This window comes from Panicum virgatum, chromosome 9N (assembly GCF_016808335.1).
Source record: "Panicum virgatum strain AP13 chromosome 9N, P.virgatum_v5, whole genome shotgun sequence".
NCBI lineage: Eukaryota > Viridiplantae > Streptophyta > Magnoliopsida > Poales > Poaceae > Panicum > Panicum virgatum.
In genome coordinates, this window is record NC_053153.1 from 14551059 (window position 1) to 14569516 (window position 18458).

The 18458-nt window shown below is 45.8% G+C and overlaps 1 protein-coding gene and 1 pseudogene across 1 annotated transcript; both read left to right on the forward strand.

Moving 5' to 3' along the window:
* The first annotated feature begins 5501 nt into the window (after positions 1–5501).
* On the forward strand, positions 5502–9690 carry LOC120693383 (annotated as a pseudogene).
* Positions 9691–15601: 5911 nt separating this feature from the next.
* Positions 15602–18093, forward strand: LOC120687749 (probable WRKY transcription factor 2). Its single transcript, XM_039969778.1, has 3 exons — positions 15602–16489; positions 16965–17132; positions 17495–18093. The coding sequence occupies exons 1-3, from the start codon at positions 16455–16457 to the stop codon at positions 17709–17711; spliced, it is 420 nt and encodes a 139-aa protein (XP_039825712.1). The 5' UTR covers positions 15602–16454; the 3' UTR covers positions 17712–18093.
* Positions 18094–18458: the final 365 nt, after the last annotated feature.

Sequence of the window (18458 nt, forward strand, 5' to 3'; positions counted from 1 at the left end):
CCCGCCGCTGGCCCGGTGCTGCGCCTCCGGTCCCTGCCGCCGCCACGCCACGCCACCCCTCCCCTCCTTGCCTCCGGACCGCCACGCCTCCCCTCCCCGCCGCTGGCCATGGAGCAGAGAGAGGCCCGCTATGCCTCCCCCTCCCCGCCGCCGGCCATGGAGCAGAGAGAGGCCCCGCCGCGCCTCCCCTCCCCTGCCGCCAGCCACGGAGCAGAGGGGCCCCGCCCGCCTCTCCTCCCCCGCCGCCGGCCATGGAGCAGAGAAAAAGGGGAGGGGGAGGAGGACGGTTGGCCATGGAGCAGAGGAAGGGAGGGAGAGAGAGGAAGGGGGAGGCAGAGGGAAGGGGTGGGGAGGAGGACGGCCGACCATGGAGGAGAGGAAGGGATGGGGAGGAGGACGGACGGCCAGCGCCGGGTGGCTAGATCTAGGAAGAGAGGGAAGAGAGAGAAAAAAGAGAAGAGGAAGGGGAAAGGTGCGGGGATGGGGAAGGAAAAAGAAATCGACCGTAAGTTGTTGTAGTTACGATCAACCTTAAACTCAGCATCGCGCTCGAAATCTTAGCCTGTTAGTATGTGTTAGGCCAGTCTTAGTGCAAGTTTTATTGCACAGTTTTCAAAAATAAAGAACTAGGTAATCGTGTCATGTCGGTTTTATGTGGACGAAACTCTTCTCTAACCCCATAAAAATCCATCTCCTCTCTCCTCAGAAAGGTCATATCAAGTCATAAAAATACTGATGTGGCATATAAAATTTAATATATAAAACTCTCTACGAAACTCCTGATCCTATACTGGTCTTATAGATTCCGCGCGGGGGAAACCGAGCCAAAGCCTCGTCGCCGGCCGTCTCGGCACCTCGTGAATCGTGTTGGGCTTCGTGGTTTGGGTCGCCTCGGATGGGATTAGCAGGCCGCACCCTTGTTCTGCTGATTAGCAGGCCTCCAGCCTATGCCTGGGCCGAAGCGAATCGGACATCCCACGAAATCCAGGCCGGTAGTATTTTCAGCGCGGGCTTGGGTACAAGTGTTCGGCTCAGCCCAGAATGGGAAATGCTTAGCCTTGCGAACTTTTTCTCTTTTTCTTTTTCGAAACGCGAACATTTTCAGCAGAAGAGAAGTATGCGAAACTCCAAGCCAGAAAAAAAAAAGTTCACTGCGCTGTGCTGCAACCACATGATTCGAAAAATCCACAGGAGATGTATAATTTTTCATTGAATGTGGACTTTTTTTGCATTGATGAGAGTTCTGCTGGCGCTGCTAGGGATGAAAATGGTCAGAAACGATCGGCGAAAGGCTCCACCACTTTCACTTTCATATTTTTCATCGGTAACGAAAGCGATATGGTATTTTCGGAAACGAAAACGATGTCGGTATTCCGGTAATTTCGTAAACGAAAATATGCGGTCGAGAACACATCAATAACTATCGAAATCCATCAAAACGATAAACATATCATTATATCAAACAATTGAGTATAACATTAACTATATGATTTGACACATCTGTTTCTATATTTTCGGTAGCCGTTTTCATTTTTGTTTACACCAAAATTTCGGTAAAATTTCGAAAACGATTCCTGGTATCTGAAAATTTTCGCTTTCATTTTCATCCCTAGGCGCTGCTGAAGGGCACAGGTTATTCGGCGGCACCTTTCAGGCGGGAACGCGACGCCGCACGAGGGAACAGGCAGGGGATCTGCGCTGGCCCATACAGCCTTGGCACTCCCTGAAATGGTAACGGTAGCACGGCCGCTTCCCGTGCCCCAGTAGCACGGCGGCTGCGGAATCTGCGATCCGTGTCGTCGCTCGTCGTCGCTCCGATTCTCCTCCGTCCCGGCGCCAAACCAGCGGCCTGCGTGGTCAGCTAGTCCCTGACGTCGCCGTCCGGCCTGTCGTCGAGCTTTTGATTTGCTGGCGCTTTGTCGCAGTTTGATTAATGCCGCCGGCGGCGTCGCGGTCGGTCTTTCTCTGCCGACCGACGCCGACCGCAGCAGCAGCGGAGTCCACGAGCCCAGCTCAAGCCTCATGCTCCAGCCTAGGCAGTGGCAGCCACACACACTGCCCGTGTTGGGCGTTACCGGCTGCAGCTTGGGCCGTGCCTCCAGCTCTCCAGAGTCGGTTTCTCAGCGCAACAAACCGCTACCTTTAACAACTCAACAGACCAGTTTCTGGACGAGGTGTCGCTGCCAGCGTTCTAAAGATGAGCGCGTCAGCGAGGCCGAAAAGGATCGATCGGGCGCTCTGGCCGGCTGGCCGCTCTCTGTTTATCGCTTTGTTCCCGTCGAATCCTGGAAGCTACTGGGTTTCGTTTTACCCTCCACCCCGCTCCCAGAGGTCATAAAGAGTTTTAGCATTACATTGTATACCACACTATCAAATTTTCTTACATGAAGAGGGAAAAAATAGTTTTATAGGATGAGAGATGAGTTTCATCCTTATAAAGTTAACTAGTTCTTAACCTTGGTAACATCGCTATAAAAATGCACTGATGCCAGCCTCAGTGGGAGTGTCGTCGCACAGTTAACAAGGCTGTCACGTCAGCTTGACACTGCCATAACATCACCTCCCTATGTATAGTGTTGTTGTACGGTTTCGTAGACAGATTACGATATTAAATTATTTAATGGTGGTGTGATCAAATATGCCATGTGAACTATGTAACCATTTATAAAACAACATATTCAGGTCAAAATGAGTTGAGCTATGTCACCTGCTCCCTACATGCTCATCCTTATCCTCTTATCCTCTCCCCAGTGCCCCTTTTTCTCTTCTTCTCCTCTTCCTCCTTCCTGCTCGGTGAAGCCGTGCAGAGCCGCCACCGCTCCGGCAATCCTCACCGCCCTCGCTCCAATTTCGCGTGCTCAGGACCTCCTCGCCATGTCTTCAAACTCCGCCCAGTATCCACAGGCCCCCGACGAGCCCTACCACAGCCGAATCGATTCCCCCACCGCGGACTACCATTGGAGCTTCATCCAGAGCTCCGGCTGCATGCCAACAACCCCTCTCCGCTCCTCCTCCACCCTATCGGCCACCCGGTGAGCTTCACTGCAGCTCCCTCTTCCTCCCAGGTCCCTTCCCCGGCCCATCCCATTGTCGCGTCGCTATGCCCGTCGCGGGCGGGATGGAGGCGCACCTGCGGGCAGGAGGGAGCGCATGTGGGGAAGTGTGGGGAGGCGGCGCGAGGGAGGGGAGCCACGAACGGGGAGGTGGGATGTGGGGGAGATGCGCAGCAGATGAGGGATGAAACGAAATCAGCCTCAGTGCGAGTGTCATGCAGTTTCATCCGATGTGGTAATCGAGCCTAGAGAGTGTCATTACCATGACCCGGTTTCTATTTCTCTCCTCTTAGTTACCCTGCCAAGTATGCATTTTTACTGATGTCATAGCTTTAAATACTTATGACACTTTCATAACACCTGCACTTAGACTTGTCTGAGACTGATGTAACTGTCCTCCACGGCATCCACAAATAGCAACGCTCCACCCTAAGATAACGTATCATTGCACGATACCACCAATTAGACGGCATTAGTGTATTTATCCTTACTTCTTACTCCATCACATCTCCTTCGTGCCGGCAAATAACCTCCCAATAATCCATTTCTATGCCTTAGAAACACATCCTAACTCCAATTCTCCTTCCCAAGTCCGAAGAAACTCACCACAATGTCTGCGTACTCTCTCAGTATTTCAAAGAAAGTCGTTTCAGACATCGACATGATCTTCAGAAACAGCTTTGACCACTATATTTTTACTATAAAAATTATAAAATATAGTTAATATATACTTTTGCGAAACTACATTCCAAGATGAATCTACTTACCTCGCTTTTATTTTTTCAAACTCAATCTAAAAGAATCTATCTATATAGTTAAAGTTATAAATTGTTTGATTTGAGACAAACTGAAAATGACTTTCTTTACGACACGAAGGAAGTACGCTTTGCCGTCTAAAACTTTTCTAGATTTTAAACACTAGTACTTATTAAGGAGATTGGAGTAAAGAAAAAGAGTAATCAAAGTTTGAACATTCTCGCATATAAAGTGAGCCGAACACACACCTAAAAAGCTGTGAACGTTTAAGTTGCGGTGTAGCAAAGTTTGACTGGTATCCAGACAGGCCTCACCAACTGGCCGGCGTTGCTACTTCAGAGGGCTGAATTTAAGACCCATATACTACAGACAAATCCGACGCTGTACATGCATGGCCTGCAAAGACAAGTTGGAGAGAGTAACGAGTATGAGCAAGAGCAAGAGCAAGAGCAAGAGCAGTAGTAGTAACGAGTAGTATGAGCCGATCGCAAGCAGTACACGTCAACAGAAGAAGGGGCCAAGTTGGAGAGAGTCTCGCTGGGCTGATGCAGAGGATACGAGAAAAAAGTTACTCTTCCAGCCTGCATACTAGCGAGAAGGCATAATACCGGTAGTCGGAATACAAGTGAGATGGAAATATTAAAAATTAACCATTTACGGTTAGTTAAACAGCTAACCCATAATATTAGCAAGCTAAATAGCTGGCTATAGATGATATGGCTTACCGGCTACTAGCCGGACTAGCCTATCGACTCGTGCTCCCGGGCAGATTAATTAAAATTAATATAAGAATGGGATCAATAATTATAATTATGCTCTTTTTCATTAATTAAATATTCTAACATATACTCTAAAATATATTTATCATTATCTAGTTACGATATATTTCATTTTGCATCACACCTCCAAATTTATTCGACATATATTTTGTTGAACTTTTTGAATTAGTAGTCTTATCTCTTCCACCATACATGAATACATGGTGACAAATATCATGAGTAGTATTTTCATACAAACAATAATATTAGAAATGATAGAAATAGTAATTTAAAATTTTATATTGGTGCACTTTAATATTCTATTATAATCATATAATTTAGATTCAGATTTAGGAGTAATTTAACTTCTGATAATGATGTAATTGGATAATTTATATAAAAATTAAGGGGGTTATTTATATTATAATGACATAGGTGGGTAATTTACATGAAGATTAGAGGGTTACTTTAGGTTTTTTTATAATGGCAGAGGTGCGTAATTTAGATACATATTTAGGGGTTACTTTAGTCTATTTTCATAATGGCAGATGTGGGTAATTTATAAGGAAAAATAACAGATCTGATAGCTATTATAATTATATTTGTTAGATTGATGGCTAGATATTTTTGATTTTTGTGAGAATTTATAGGGTTTCTTTAGTTTTTTAGAGTGTCCACATAAAATTCTAGATGGTTTCATGTGGAGTCTTCAAATGAGTCCCCCAATTAGTAATAGTAAGGTTATTAACCATGCTCTAAAAACAAAAGATAGGCGCGCTGCTCATTCATTTAAGCCCATGAACCGGCTGCAGGATCTTGTTGTCGAAATTTCTTCATTTCCTTTCATTCCAGATATTCCACACCGCGACCATCAAGACAGCCGCCACCAATCTTCCTCGAAGATACAGAAGCCTCCGTTTTATTTATAATTTTTGCCTTCTTCCTTCAACCAAGACTCAGCTTAAATAGGGCTGCCACTGTACGGACATTCGTGTGGCAAAGTAGCTGGGTGTGCGTACGAAAGGACGAAAGAGAACCAAGTACATGCAGGTCAGCTAGAAATGGCTATGGATCACCTAGCTCTAGCTGCTCTGCTTGTGGCTTTAGCGCTAGCAACCTTGCTGCTCCGCTTGGCGTTCGGGTGGAGGGACGGCGGGGCGTGCCAACCGAGGCTGCCGCCGGGATCAAGGGGCCTGCCGCTCGTCGGGGAGACCCTCGAGTTCTTCGCGGCGTCCCCGACCCTGGAGCTGCTGCCCTTCTTCAAGCGGCGGTTGGAGAGGTAACGCACGCAGCTCACTCCTTGGAGGAGTGTCCTTGTTCTTTTTTCAGAATACAAAAGTCACAGTCTCGCCACTGCCTTTCGATAGATTTGATTTCTCGCCACCAGGTCTCTCATGCAATTCAGGCGGCGCATCCTTTGCAGGTACGGGCCGATCTTCCGGACGAGGCTCGTCGGCAACGACCTGATCGTGTCCCTCGACCCGGAGTTGAGCGCGCTGTGCAAGGATCGGGTGCTCTAGTCTAAGAGGGAGAGTTGGTGAATTAAACACTTAAAAAAACATAAATTTATAGATTCAACTAGTTTGTACAAAATTTAAACTAAAACAAGCTATCAAAATATGCAACTATGGTTGTTTTAGTGTGAAATCCCTATCTCAGAAGAGTTTAGCAATCTATAGCATTTCCTATCAATAAATTATTTTATGAAAGTAAAGGCATACAAATTCCTAGTATGAAATACGGAAACTTAATGAACAGGATATGAGATAGCAAACTCTTGACGCGGGTGTTTATCACGTGGTTCGGTTAGCCACAAAAGCACACCTACATCTACGTTGTTGTAGCACTCACTAAGAGTATTGCTACTCGGCCACCAAGTCTCTTCCGTGAACACAATCACAGTCACCTTGGCCCCGGGTTCCACTAAGGAGCTTCTCCACAAAAGATGGGGTCTCCACGTCCCCCGCACAAAATGTCGTCGCCGCTCCACACCAAATCGGAGGGTCGATGACGTTGCCGGCGAGCTTCACAGCTCCAAAGAGCCGGCGCACCAAGCTCTTCTTTTGGTTCACTAAAGAACCACAGCACAAAAGTTTAAGGCCTTGCAATCTCACTCACTAAAAGCTAATCTAGCACTCACACTTTACAAGGCTAGTGCTAAAGGCTAAGAATATGATCAATGAGCTCTTGTATGGCCTGGAGACGATCTTGGGTGTGTGTGACTTTCAGCAACTCCATCAAGTTTCAAATGGTCGGGGGATGCCATATATATAGGCCTCCAAGTCGTGGAACCAACGGTCAGCAGAAATCTGCGTACCATCGGATGAACCGATGCTTCTACTAGGGATGACGTCGGTTCATCCGGCCACTCTAAGCAACTGAAGTAGCCGTTGGCTTCACTGACACAGTTGCAGCGACTCTAGGGACCATCGGTTAGACCGATGCTTAGGGCGTCGGTTCAACCGGTCACACACAGCAACTGGACTAGCCGTTGGGCCTCCCTCTTCTGCTGACGTCAATGCACCGATGCTATGCTCCGATGCCTCGCCGGTTCAACCGGTGCTGAAGACTTGGCTCCTGCGCGCTTGACATCGTCTCTGGAATATGTTACGTTGAATGCACCGATGTCTATCTTGAAGCCGTCGGTTCAACCGGTGCTTCACTTGATCTTTACATGATCTCCAGAGGCGCACAGACTTGTGCCAATAGCCAGGCCGTCGGATCATCCGACAACCATCGGATGCACCGATGCCTATAGCATCGGTTCTTCCGGTGCTACTGATTTCAGTAGAACTCGTCCAATTCAACGTTTCTTTGAGTTCTTTCTTCGTGTTTTGTTTTGCATGGCCTTTTTACTTCATCCCCGGATATATAAATGTTTACTTAACAATACCATTAGTCCCATTAATTGTGTTGTCATTTGATCACCAAAATCACTCGAAATGACATAAATGATGTCATGTTTGTTACAACTTGCTGCAGCAGGAGGAGCGCACCTTCCAGATCTGGTACCCGTCCTCCTTCATGCGCGTCTTGGGCGCCCACAACGTCATCACGGCGCTGGGCCCGCTCCACCGCCCCATCCGGGGCCTCGTGCTCCGCCTCTTCGGCCTCGAGAGCCTCCGCCTGGTCCTGCTCCGCGACGTGCAGCGAAGCGCGCGCCGAGCTGCGCTCCTGGCTCGACCGCCCGGACGTCGAGGTCAGGACGGCCACCTCCAGGGTATGTACATGTACTGTGTTTATCTCTGCCGCCTCTCTCCGTCGAGTCGCCGCCGGCGCCGGTGGTCTCTTCGATCTGTAGTCTGGTGCTGATCAGACAGTCTCCATGCATGCTTCCTTCAGATGATATTTGGCGTCACGGCGAGGAAGCTGATCAGCCACGACGACGCGGCGTCGCAGGGAAGCCTGTGGAAGTGCTTCGACGCGTGCACCAGGGGCCTCCTGTCCTTCTCGCTCTGCGTTCCCGGCACAGCCTTCTACAAGTGCATGCAGGTGAAACCAAGCATGCAGCCATATATGTGCAGACAACTCTCTACCAATGTGTCTGCCGCCTGGCCTTCTACCAGTGGAAATCATCGATCTTGCCTGATCTCTCTCTTCAGGGACGCAAGAAGGTCATGAAGATGCTGGAGCAGCAGCTCGGCGAGCGCAGGAACGCGGCGGAGCGCGAGGCGGTGGACTTCTTCGACGTTGTGATCGACGAGATGGACAGGCCGGGCTCTGAAATGAGCGAGAGCATCGCGCTGGATCTGCTCTTCTTGATGCTCTTTGCTAGCCACGAGACCACGTCGATTGGGCTGACCGCGATCCTCAAGTTTCTCACGGACAACCCCAAAACCCTGCAGGAACTAGCAGTAAGTGAATGTGAAACGATGCTCATTATGCCTAGCATCGCAACATGTATGCCTAGCAGTCGTCCAGAACACCAAAATAAATGGCCACAAGATCTATCTTTGATGTGGTGATCGATGTTTTCAGGAGGAGCACGAAAGCATTCAGATAAGAAGGGCGGATCCAGATTCTGAAATCACCTGGGAGGAGTACAAGTCCATGACATTCACATCTCATGTATTGGACACTATTTCATTCGTTGGATCACAGCACTGTCAGAATAGAACTTCATGTGCATTGATCTGCTCTCTGCATCACGTATTCAGGTCATACACGAAGCTCTTAGGCTGGCAAATATCGCTCTGGTAGTGTTCCGAAAAGCAAAACAGGATGTGCAGATAAAGGGTATGCATCTTTTCTTTGTCACCATGTTCTTCAGTACGAAACAGAGAGCTAAAATTTCCACATATTATGCTTATCTATCCAGGGATATGTGTGCTTACTTTGAACTTATATATGCGTGCAGGTTACACTATACCACAAGGATCAAAGATCATGATCTGTCCATCTGCAGCTCGCCTGAATCCCAAGGTTTACGAGGATCCTTCAGTATTCAATCCGTGGAGATGGAAGGTACGCAAAACTCGAAACTCACATGCCCTCGGGCAAAAAAAAAAAAAAAGATAGAGATAGTTGAATCTCACATCAAAATTCAAGAGTTACAAATGGGAGTTAGTGTCACTGTCACTAATGGATGTGTGTAGGGTACTCCTGAGCCGGTTGGAGGCTCCAAGGATTTCATGGCCTTTGGAGGCGGTGTGCGGCAATGTGTGGGTGCTGACTTTGCCAAGCTGCAAATGGCTATCTTCCTCCACTGCTTACTCACCAAGTACAGGTACCACTATACTTTTATTTCAAAGAACATGTAATGTAAGATTAGGGAAATTTTGAACTATAAGGCAAGTTAATGTTGTGTTGACATGAACAGATGGAAAGCCATCAGTGGAGGTACCATGGTGTTCTACCCAGGGCTGCGATTTCCAGACGGCTTTCACATCCAACTTCTTCCAAAAGATTGAAATGATTTTTTTGGAAAAAGAATTATTATTGGCAGAACTTAAAGCATGATTATGCTTTGCTAGTAATAGTGCCCGATATATCCTCATCCACAGGTTTTCACCCCACAGTAACTGAACAAAGTCGGCATTTGTCGCATTTTCCTTGACTGGAAACAGATTCATCTGCTCCGCTTGATGAATTCTCTACAATTTCGACAAAACGTTGAACGAAAACTTGTTTAGTTTACTCAAAGCTGCACGAGCGCTCGTGCACTATTACGCAGTAAAGGGAAAAGTCTGGTTTACATCTTAAACTATCACAAAAGTCCGATTTGCAACCTTCGACTACGAAACCGAATCATAAAAGGGCCATCCAATTGTTGGAACTGCACAAATTTGGCCCATCAAAGTAGTTTCAAAGGCGGTTTTCCATTTTGTGAGAATTAAAAATATTCAAATTTAAACTAAAAATTCATAAGTAATTAATTTTAAGTTACAAAAAATATGAAATGGGTATTAAAAGATTTCTAAAAATGTAACCTATCTATTGGCAAGATACTTGTCAATTATTCAGATTTAATTTTTTTATGTTCATAATATTTGGTAGCTTGTTGTTGTGCCTATTATTTTCGAATAACTAAGATTCAAATAGAGCAATAATAAATAGGTTAATTTTTAAGAGAAAATTTGGTACTCATTTTAAATGAATTAGTTTTGATTTTTTAAATCTTATTTTTTTAAAAAAAATACAAAACCACCTTCGAAACTACCCTAAAGGCTAAATTTGCTCGGTTTCGACATTTGGACTGCCTCTGTTATCCGGTTTTGTAGTTGAAGATTGAAAATTGAACTTTTATGATAGTTCAAAGATGTAGATGAAACTTTTCCTGTAGTAAAACACTGGAAATACTAGCTAGCTGGCTACTCCCTCCGTCCCAAAATAATACCCGTTTGCGATTCAAAAGTTTTCCCAAAATAAAGGAGCAAACAGCACATGATTCGTATAGGAGTAGCAGCAGGCAGCAGAGAACTGTGAAGGCACCACCTACAGCACTGCTACAGTTGGACACGCGAGATGTTTCGTAGGGGCAGTTTCATCATTTACCCTTCCTCTTGTTACCGTGTCAATTCCGACAATATTAACTTTTTTTAGGACGGAGCTTACTACTTCACAATATAATACTACAAGCTACGAGTACTACCAAGAAAACGCCGTGCACCTAGCCGCTATACATCCCGGCCCATACGGCTGCACAACATAAACGTGCCGAAACTGAAGTCAGGTGCAATTGCGCCGGACATCGAACTGGATACCAGCTTCGGCTCATGTCGGCAAGCGTTGCGACAGGGGAGGAACACAGACGACTCGGACGCTGACTGGCTGGTCCGCCACCAGGAAACCCAGGGACATTTCAGCTGTGATTCTGTCCCGTTTTCTCACCGAATCCCTGGCTGCAAGGAGCGAGACCACCAGCGGCACGAGCACGATGGTCGATAGGAAACTTCCGTGGCACTGGCATTCGATCTTGTCGCTCCTGCAGCAGCAAGGTCGTCCACGGTGGCAGCAACGCAGAAGCAGCTACTCCCTCCGTTTCAAATTATAAGTCATTCCAAGAATTTTGGAGAGTCAATTTTTTCAAATTTGACCGAATTTATACAACAATATAATAATATTTACGGTACCAGTTAAGTATCATTAGATTTTTAGTTAGTTATATTTTCATAATATACATATTTGATGTCATAAATCTTTGTGTTTCTATCTATAATTTTAGTCAAACTTTGATATGATTTGACTCTCCAAAATTCTTAGAATAACTTGTAATTTGGAACGGAGCGAGTAGCTCCATCGATCCGTTCTGGGGGCCGGCAGGGCGACGACGAGTGCCGGGTGCCCGGGAGAAAGGCGAAAGCTACGTGCTCTTCAGGGACGGACGCGAGTACGCGACCCGCTACTAGCTTGTACCAGTCGCCGACGGTGATCATGATCGCTGCTGTCAGTTCACTCGCTTTCTTTCAATTAATTTCCTTACCGGATCGATCAGGCTACTAGTGCTATAGTATTCACCAGGCGAGCATCGATCGGGCTTTGCCCATGCAGCTGTCTCTGAGACGTTTGGCACGATTGCTAGCATAGCTGCTGCCATTTTTTCGCGATTGATATGCGAGTTGAACGGTGCATCCATATATGAACAGAAGAACCCTGTACGTTCATCTCCATCTGATTGTCACGATACATATATAGATACGCCGCAAGATACGAAAAAACTACTGGAAATAATGCTGAAAGTTGCAAATGGTAGATGGTTGAAAAGTGAAAAGTGAAAACCCAACAACAGCTAGCGAACGTAGAACAGAACACCTTCTACTCGTGGCACACAGATCTGTCTGCCCAAACTGGTGGAATTTCGGGCGGTTGGGCGGGGCCAACGCCAACGGATCGGATTCCGGCCGGCCGCCGCTTCATGTCGGCACGCGGCACGACGCGTTACGTTAGGACCAAGCACGGCCCATGGCAGCAACACAAATGTAGGACCGGAAAATGCGACCAGAGGGGGGGTGAATGGGAGCAACTCAAAATAATTTCGCACGGAAGCAAACAGATCAAACTCCCAAATTTCAAGAACTTTAGCAAATTAGATCCAAACGCGAGGAAACTCGAAACATAGGTTCACAAGATCACTAGAAATCTATTCTCAAAATATTATGCAAGGAAATTAAGTATAAAATGCGGATCAAGAAAACCTAGATTGAAACCGACGATAAACCTGACGAAGAACAAATAAGCACGATGCAATGAAACGAAGAACAATACTTAATGATAAAGTATTAAACCAAGTACTTGTTCTTACAAAATTGCATCTAGCCTCCGCCCGATCGTCCTCCCTCTCTTGATTAGAGAGATCAACAAAAATCCCTCACTAGGAATTAAACCCTAGGCTAGACTGGAGAGAGGAGTGCACGCAAGAAGAGCTTCAGGGAGGCGGCTACTGTAGCGCGGCACTGTTCACGGCGGCTACTGTAGCGCGGAACTGTTCACGGCGGCTACTGTAGCAAACGCCCAAAAACCCTAAAAACGCATACCCCTCAATCCTAGGTGCCACATATTTATAACCCATAGGGTGGCACTACCTAAATTACAAATTTGCCATTACGTAAATCAAATTAACGTAATCGGCGCGTATCACTCAATATCATCCTCCACGGCAAACAATCTCGATGTCCGCGATCCTTCCATCTAGCACCATGGCGTCCCGTGATCTCGCCGCACGACGATCCGGAATCTTCTCGCGATCGACAATTGTCCCCGTCTTCAGCCACGTCCGCCGCAACGAACGTCCGGGATCTTGGTTTTGTGGCTTAACCAAGAAACCGTCCACCAACGTTCTCTCGCTGTGTCGTCAGGTACAGTAGACATACACCGCACGATCTCAAATCCCTCGAACGCAAGTCTTGATCCACCCTTCACCGCTCTCAGTCCATCGGCGTGGCATCATATCTTCATTCTTCACACGTCGCCGCATGTTCAGTCTCCACCTATCACCTGCATCGACACCAACCAAGAGAAACGTCACACGCACACTGTGTTGTTCAATCACTCATCACAAGGTCCTAGCCCCACGGGCATCTCAACAAAAGACTCGCACACGCTGACCGCCCCTGGACAGACGCCGTCTCCTCCTTTTCGCCGGTTCCAGAATCCAGATGATCCAACCAAACGAATCCAAAGGTACGGTGATTGCCCAAAGACTCCGCCTGCTCAACGCCGGCGTGGTCGATGGAGAAGCAGCAGCAGCAAGCAGAGTCTGCCGGTGGCGCGCGCGGCAATGCGGAAGCCGTCCTGTCCGCGCGCGCGGGGCTAGCAGGTAGCAGGGCAGCACTACCACCACCACCACGACGACGACTGCTTGGAATTTGGAAGCAAGCAGCAGCCCAGAAACGGACGCGGACGCGACGAGGACGACGACCACTACTAGTCTCATCGTGCTCGATATCCATCGAATCCTACCCAGTGTTATCTCACTCGCTTTCTGCTACTATTCTGATCAGAATTATTTAAGAATCCTGCGACTCATCGTCTCGCGAAAGCGAGAGGCGACCCGGCGGCATCGCAGCTTTCCACGCGAGGAGTCAGCGGCCATACGTGTGCCCTGATGAGGCAGCAGCCGCCCATCAGGCATATGCTCACCTAGTCACCTGTCTCCGAATGTTTGGCAGGAATGGATTACTGCTGCGCGCGGCAGTTTTTTCTCCCTCCTACAGACTATTCTTTGACGTCGATCTCGTAGCGAAAAGATGCGTGTGGTCGCTTGCAGTGGCGTCGTCCCGTGTTGGCATTGGTGTCTTGGCAGGAGACCAATTAACGAGTCCCGCACGGCCATAAACTAGACAACACATGGATCACGGTTGGATGCTAGTTGCACCAACATGCATCAAGTGATCGTATGATGGGGCCTCTTTCTCATGCATGCTAATACCCACCAATGTGTGTGGTAGCTAGTGCCAAAACGTTAGTAGTAGTATATGGTTTGCCATCCACTGTCAAAAGGAGTTTTTTTCTCTCTCTGTGGTCAAATAAAAATGGTGCAACAACTGTACCAGCCTTGATTCTTTTCTTAATTAGTTGTAAGCAGAATGGTCAGTTTTCATCAAAAACTGAAACTTGGATCAAACAACACGTGCATCCGTACTTTCAAACCTCCACAGTCCGATGATCCACACTTGGAATGGTAGGTGTAAGCTTTACTTGTTCTGCGATCATGTACAAGATTTGACCTACGTGCATGTCCACATTAACTCGAAATTTAAGACCAGCGATTTAGCGATATTATTTCTGGTTGATCCCTTTTTGTCATAAAGAACTGTAGTTGTTTAATTTTCAACATTAACGACGTGGCCAACGAATTGATCACAGATGGAACCTGATAAAAATGTAACTGCGCGGAAAAGTACACTCACGCATATCATTTTCAGATGCTCGATTTCAACATATCACAAAGATATTAGTTGCTAAATTGATTTCTTTTTTATAATAAAGTTTGGTGACTTTTTTGTTGGCAAAATGATATTTCTTGAATAAAGGGAGTGCCAGGGCAGGCAGACCCTATGTTATGCTGAGCGAGGGTACTAAAAATTTGAAAAACTGAGATATTGTTTTAATTCTTTTCACCATATATTTCTCCCTCATATGATCTGGATGCCTCTCCTGAGCAACAAATATATTGGAAATTTCTCAGTCAGGTGTGGTTCCAAGAAGGATTCAGTTGTATCCTTTATGATTCAGTGCCATGTATGACTAATCACTCTCACAAGTCACAAGTACTTTATGCATCATGATTTATTTTAACTTAGCATATTATGCAAGAGAGAAGGACTACATTAAAGATTGAACAAACTATGTACGGACATTCACATTCGAGTGGATATGCATGGAAAATGAAGTGAATCCCATTAACCATCGATGAGTAAAAGGATCTTACTATTACTAATTGAACACTCCTTTTTGAAGCCTCTACGTGAAGCCACCGAGGATCCTAGGGACATTCTAAACAAACTCTAGAAATTCTCACAAAAATCAGAAATATCCTACCATCAATCCGACAACTCTAATCATAATATTTGTTACAAAATAACTCAATTAAATATATATCAAATACATATGGAGGTGTGATGCAAAATGAAATCTATTGCAACTAAATAATGATAAATATGTATTTTAGAGTATATGTTACAATACTCTCTCCTTCTACCTACCTTCGCTTTGACCATTCATTTATCATATATTATATTATTTATGGTTATAAATTTATACTTATGATAAAACACATTTGATTACATATAAACTCTGCACTGTAAAAATAAAAAAATAATAGTCAAATTATTGGTCAAAGATTGTAAAGTTTGAATCATGATATGTGTTTGAGTCTTATAAAAAATGAAAGAGGGCGTGAGATAGATAACTATAGTTATTAGCTATAAGTTTTTTATATTAATTTTAATTAGTCTCTGCAGGAGCACGGTTGATACGCTAATACACCCAATACTTAGCAAAAGCGAGCTGAAGGGTGAAGGCAAAAGTGAAGAGGCACAGCTTCTTGGAAAAATTACCGTGCAACCAGAGAACGGGTGCTGACGTAACACAAGTGACGTCGGTCGTGTCCCCGGCAACACGCCTCTGATGCTGATCATGCGGGGCCCACTAACGGCCGCTTATGGGTACACGAGCGCCGTTACTAGCAGGGCGAATTCATGGCAGAGTGCCGTTACAAGCTTGCTGCTGTGAAATCATCACGTTACTATCTAACAAGGTAAAAATTTAGAGGACATGGTGGTCTCTAAAACACAACTAACTATTACTAATATTCTTTTTGCAGTATATTTACAAAACATAGCAAATGTATAATTTGTAAGGTTTCTTCTTATGGTAAATCTTCTCATCATGTCATTTAAAATATCAAAACTCAATACACAAAAGTGATTTTATAAGCAAAGAATAAGTGGTTAACTACATAGTCTGCATCTAACCTAAAACAAGTTATCAGTCAGTGGAGGGAGTAATGGCCATCGGTAGCTCCTTGTTGATTTTTTTTAGAAAATAAAAAAGTTTCCTACTTTTATAACTGCACGCAACCAAATTTTACATCATCTTCAGCTAGCTCATGAATACAAATCATAAGAAAAAATGTACATAAACATTGTCCTTCGATGTTTCAAATGTTTTTTTTCAACCAGTCGCTTGAAAATTGTTAAATTTTAGGCCCTTTATTCAGTCCAAGAAACTAGTGCGAAGTTGGGTAGGACAGCATGTGAACCCAAAAATTTGCTCATGCTTCATATTGACGACGTTAGCGTCGCATCTGAGAAGCTTCCATACGATTGACTAAACCTTGAATCCTTGATAATAAATATAACACCCAATGAGCTTCGTCAATACTCCCCTCTCTCGATAACATGGGAATAGCAGAGGACAGGACGTAGACGTACTGCGACCGGCGTCCATGGCATCATCATCAAGCTCACAGCCCAACGCAATGTCTCTCTCTCTCTCTCGCTCTCGCTCTCTCGCGCGCGCTCGCTCGCTTCTTGGAATGAATCAATTTGGCTGGTTTGAATGTTTTTGTTCACCTTCTTCTCTCTGCGTTGTTTTGATGTTTGCGTTACATCAAACTCGGTTTTTGGGGTTGGCAACTTATCATGGCTTTAGTTCTCATGCATGGTTCGCCATTGGTTTTTCAAATTTTGATGTAGCAACATGGAGGTATCGTTCAGAACAGATGTACAGGTTCATGGTATATGTATGGCTTATTAGATTTATGCACATATTTAATTTGTTACCAGTAGTAATTGTTATATAAGCAGATCAGCTGATCCTGCTATTTCGATCAACTTTTGCATAATTATTGTAGAAGCTAAATAAGCACCCAGCAGAGAGATATGCTACAGGTTGTTATGTGTGTTGCTAAATGCTAATGTTCTTGACACAAAAACTACTGTAATTGTGCATGCAGAGGGAGCGCAGGAGACAGAAATCAAGAGAAGGAGGCGGAGGCTGTGGAGGTGGCGGCGGCGGAGGCGTCGTCAGAGGCCGGCAACGGCAGCCAGCTGGTGATGCCCGAAGACGGCTACGAGTGGAAGAAGTACGGACAGAAGTTCATCAAGAACATCCAGAAAATCAGGTATTTGTTCCGATGATCGTTGATAACATGCTTGCGTTTTTGGCATCGATCCAATCTCGAAAATGCATAATATCATTTTTTTTCAATTTCCGCCACACGTGTAAATCATCCTATCAATCAACGAGTTTTGACCTGTGTCCATCCCTCTCCCAGCATCAATTCAAACCCTTTTGATGATTGAATATTTCAATCGATGTGACGGCCATTCATGAGTAGCCTTGTGCATACAATGCTCGCCTGCCGGATCTTATCGCCAGGAAGAACAATCAGCTGAAAAATCGTCGCTTTATTACGGTCAAAGCCTGCAAATTGCTCAAGTAATCGCTCTTGCTAATAATTGATGCGTGGGCTGAATGGTGCAGGAGCTACTTCCGGTGCCGGCACAGGCAGTGCGGCGCCAAGAAGAAGGTGGAGTGGCACCCGAGAGACACCAGCGGGGCCCTCCGCGTCGTCTACGAGGGCGCGCACCAGCACGGCTCCCCGCCGTCGTCGTCAGCGGCGGCGGCGGCCGCCGCCGCCGCCGCCTCCAACAAGTACGAGCTGGGCGCGCAGTACTTCGGCGGGGCTCGGCCGCAGTGACCCAGGAACCCTCGATGTACGTGAGCGTTGGGATGGGGAAGAAATTCCGGCGGCGGCGGCATGGATCTGGTCTGTCCTGCTCCTGCACCCATCTCTTTCACAGCGGCAGGTGGCCGGCGCTGTCAGCGCCGCCGTGGCCATCAGGTGGCGGTGCCGGTTGACGCCTTGCGCCGGTGCAATGTGATGTTGAGTGGGGAATAATTGTTGCTAGTCCGATCAACTCTGCGGTCTGGTACCTGTAGCTGTAGTGCCGTACTACGCCAGTATGCACGAAATAAGCCTGTGTTTAGATGTTTTGCAAAAAAAATTTGGGATGGAATCTTGTTAATTTGAAGTACTAAATAAAGTCTATTTACAAAACTTTTTACACAGATGGGTTGTAAATCGCGAGACGAATCTAATGATGCTAATTAATTCATAATTAATTAATAATTAGCGGATTGTTACTGTAGCATCACTGTTGCAATCATGGATTAAGTAGGCTCATTAGATTCGTCTCGCGATTTACAGCCCATCTATGTAAAAAGTTTTGTAAATAGACTTCATTTAGTACTCCATGCATGTGTCGAAACATTCGATGTGACGTTTTTTTGTTTATGGGATGTGAACTAAACGTATTTCGGTGATTAATGACAATCGTATGCGACTAACCTATGTTTTGAAGGAAATATTAATGATTAGTTAAGTCTCATATGTAATGTGAAAAAAGACCCCTCAATTCGAAACAACCATGCGTGCCAAGGACTC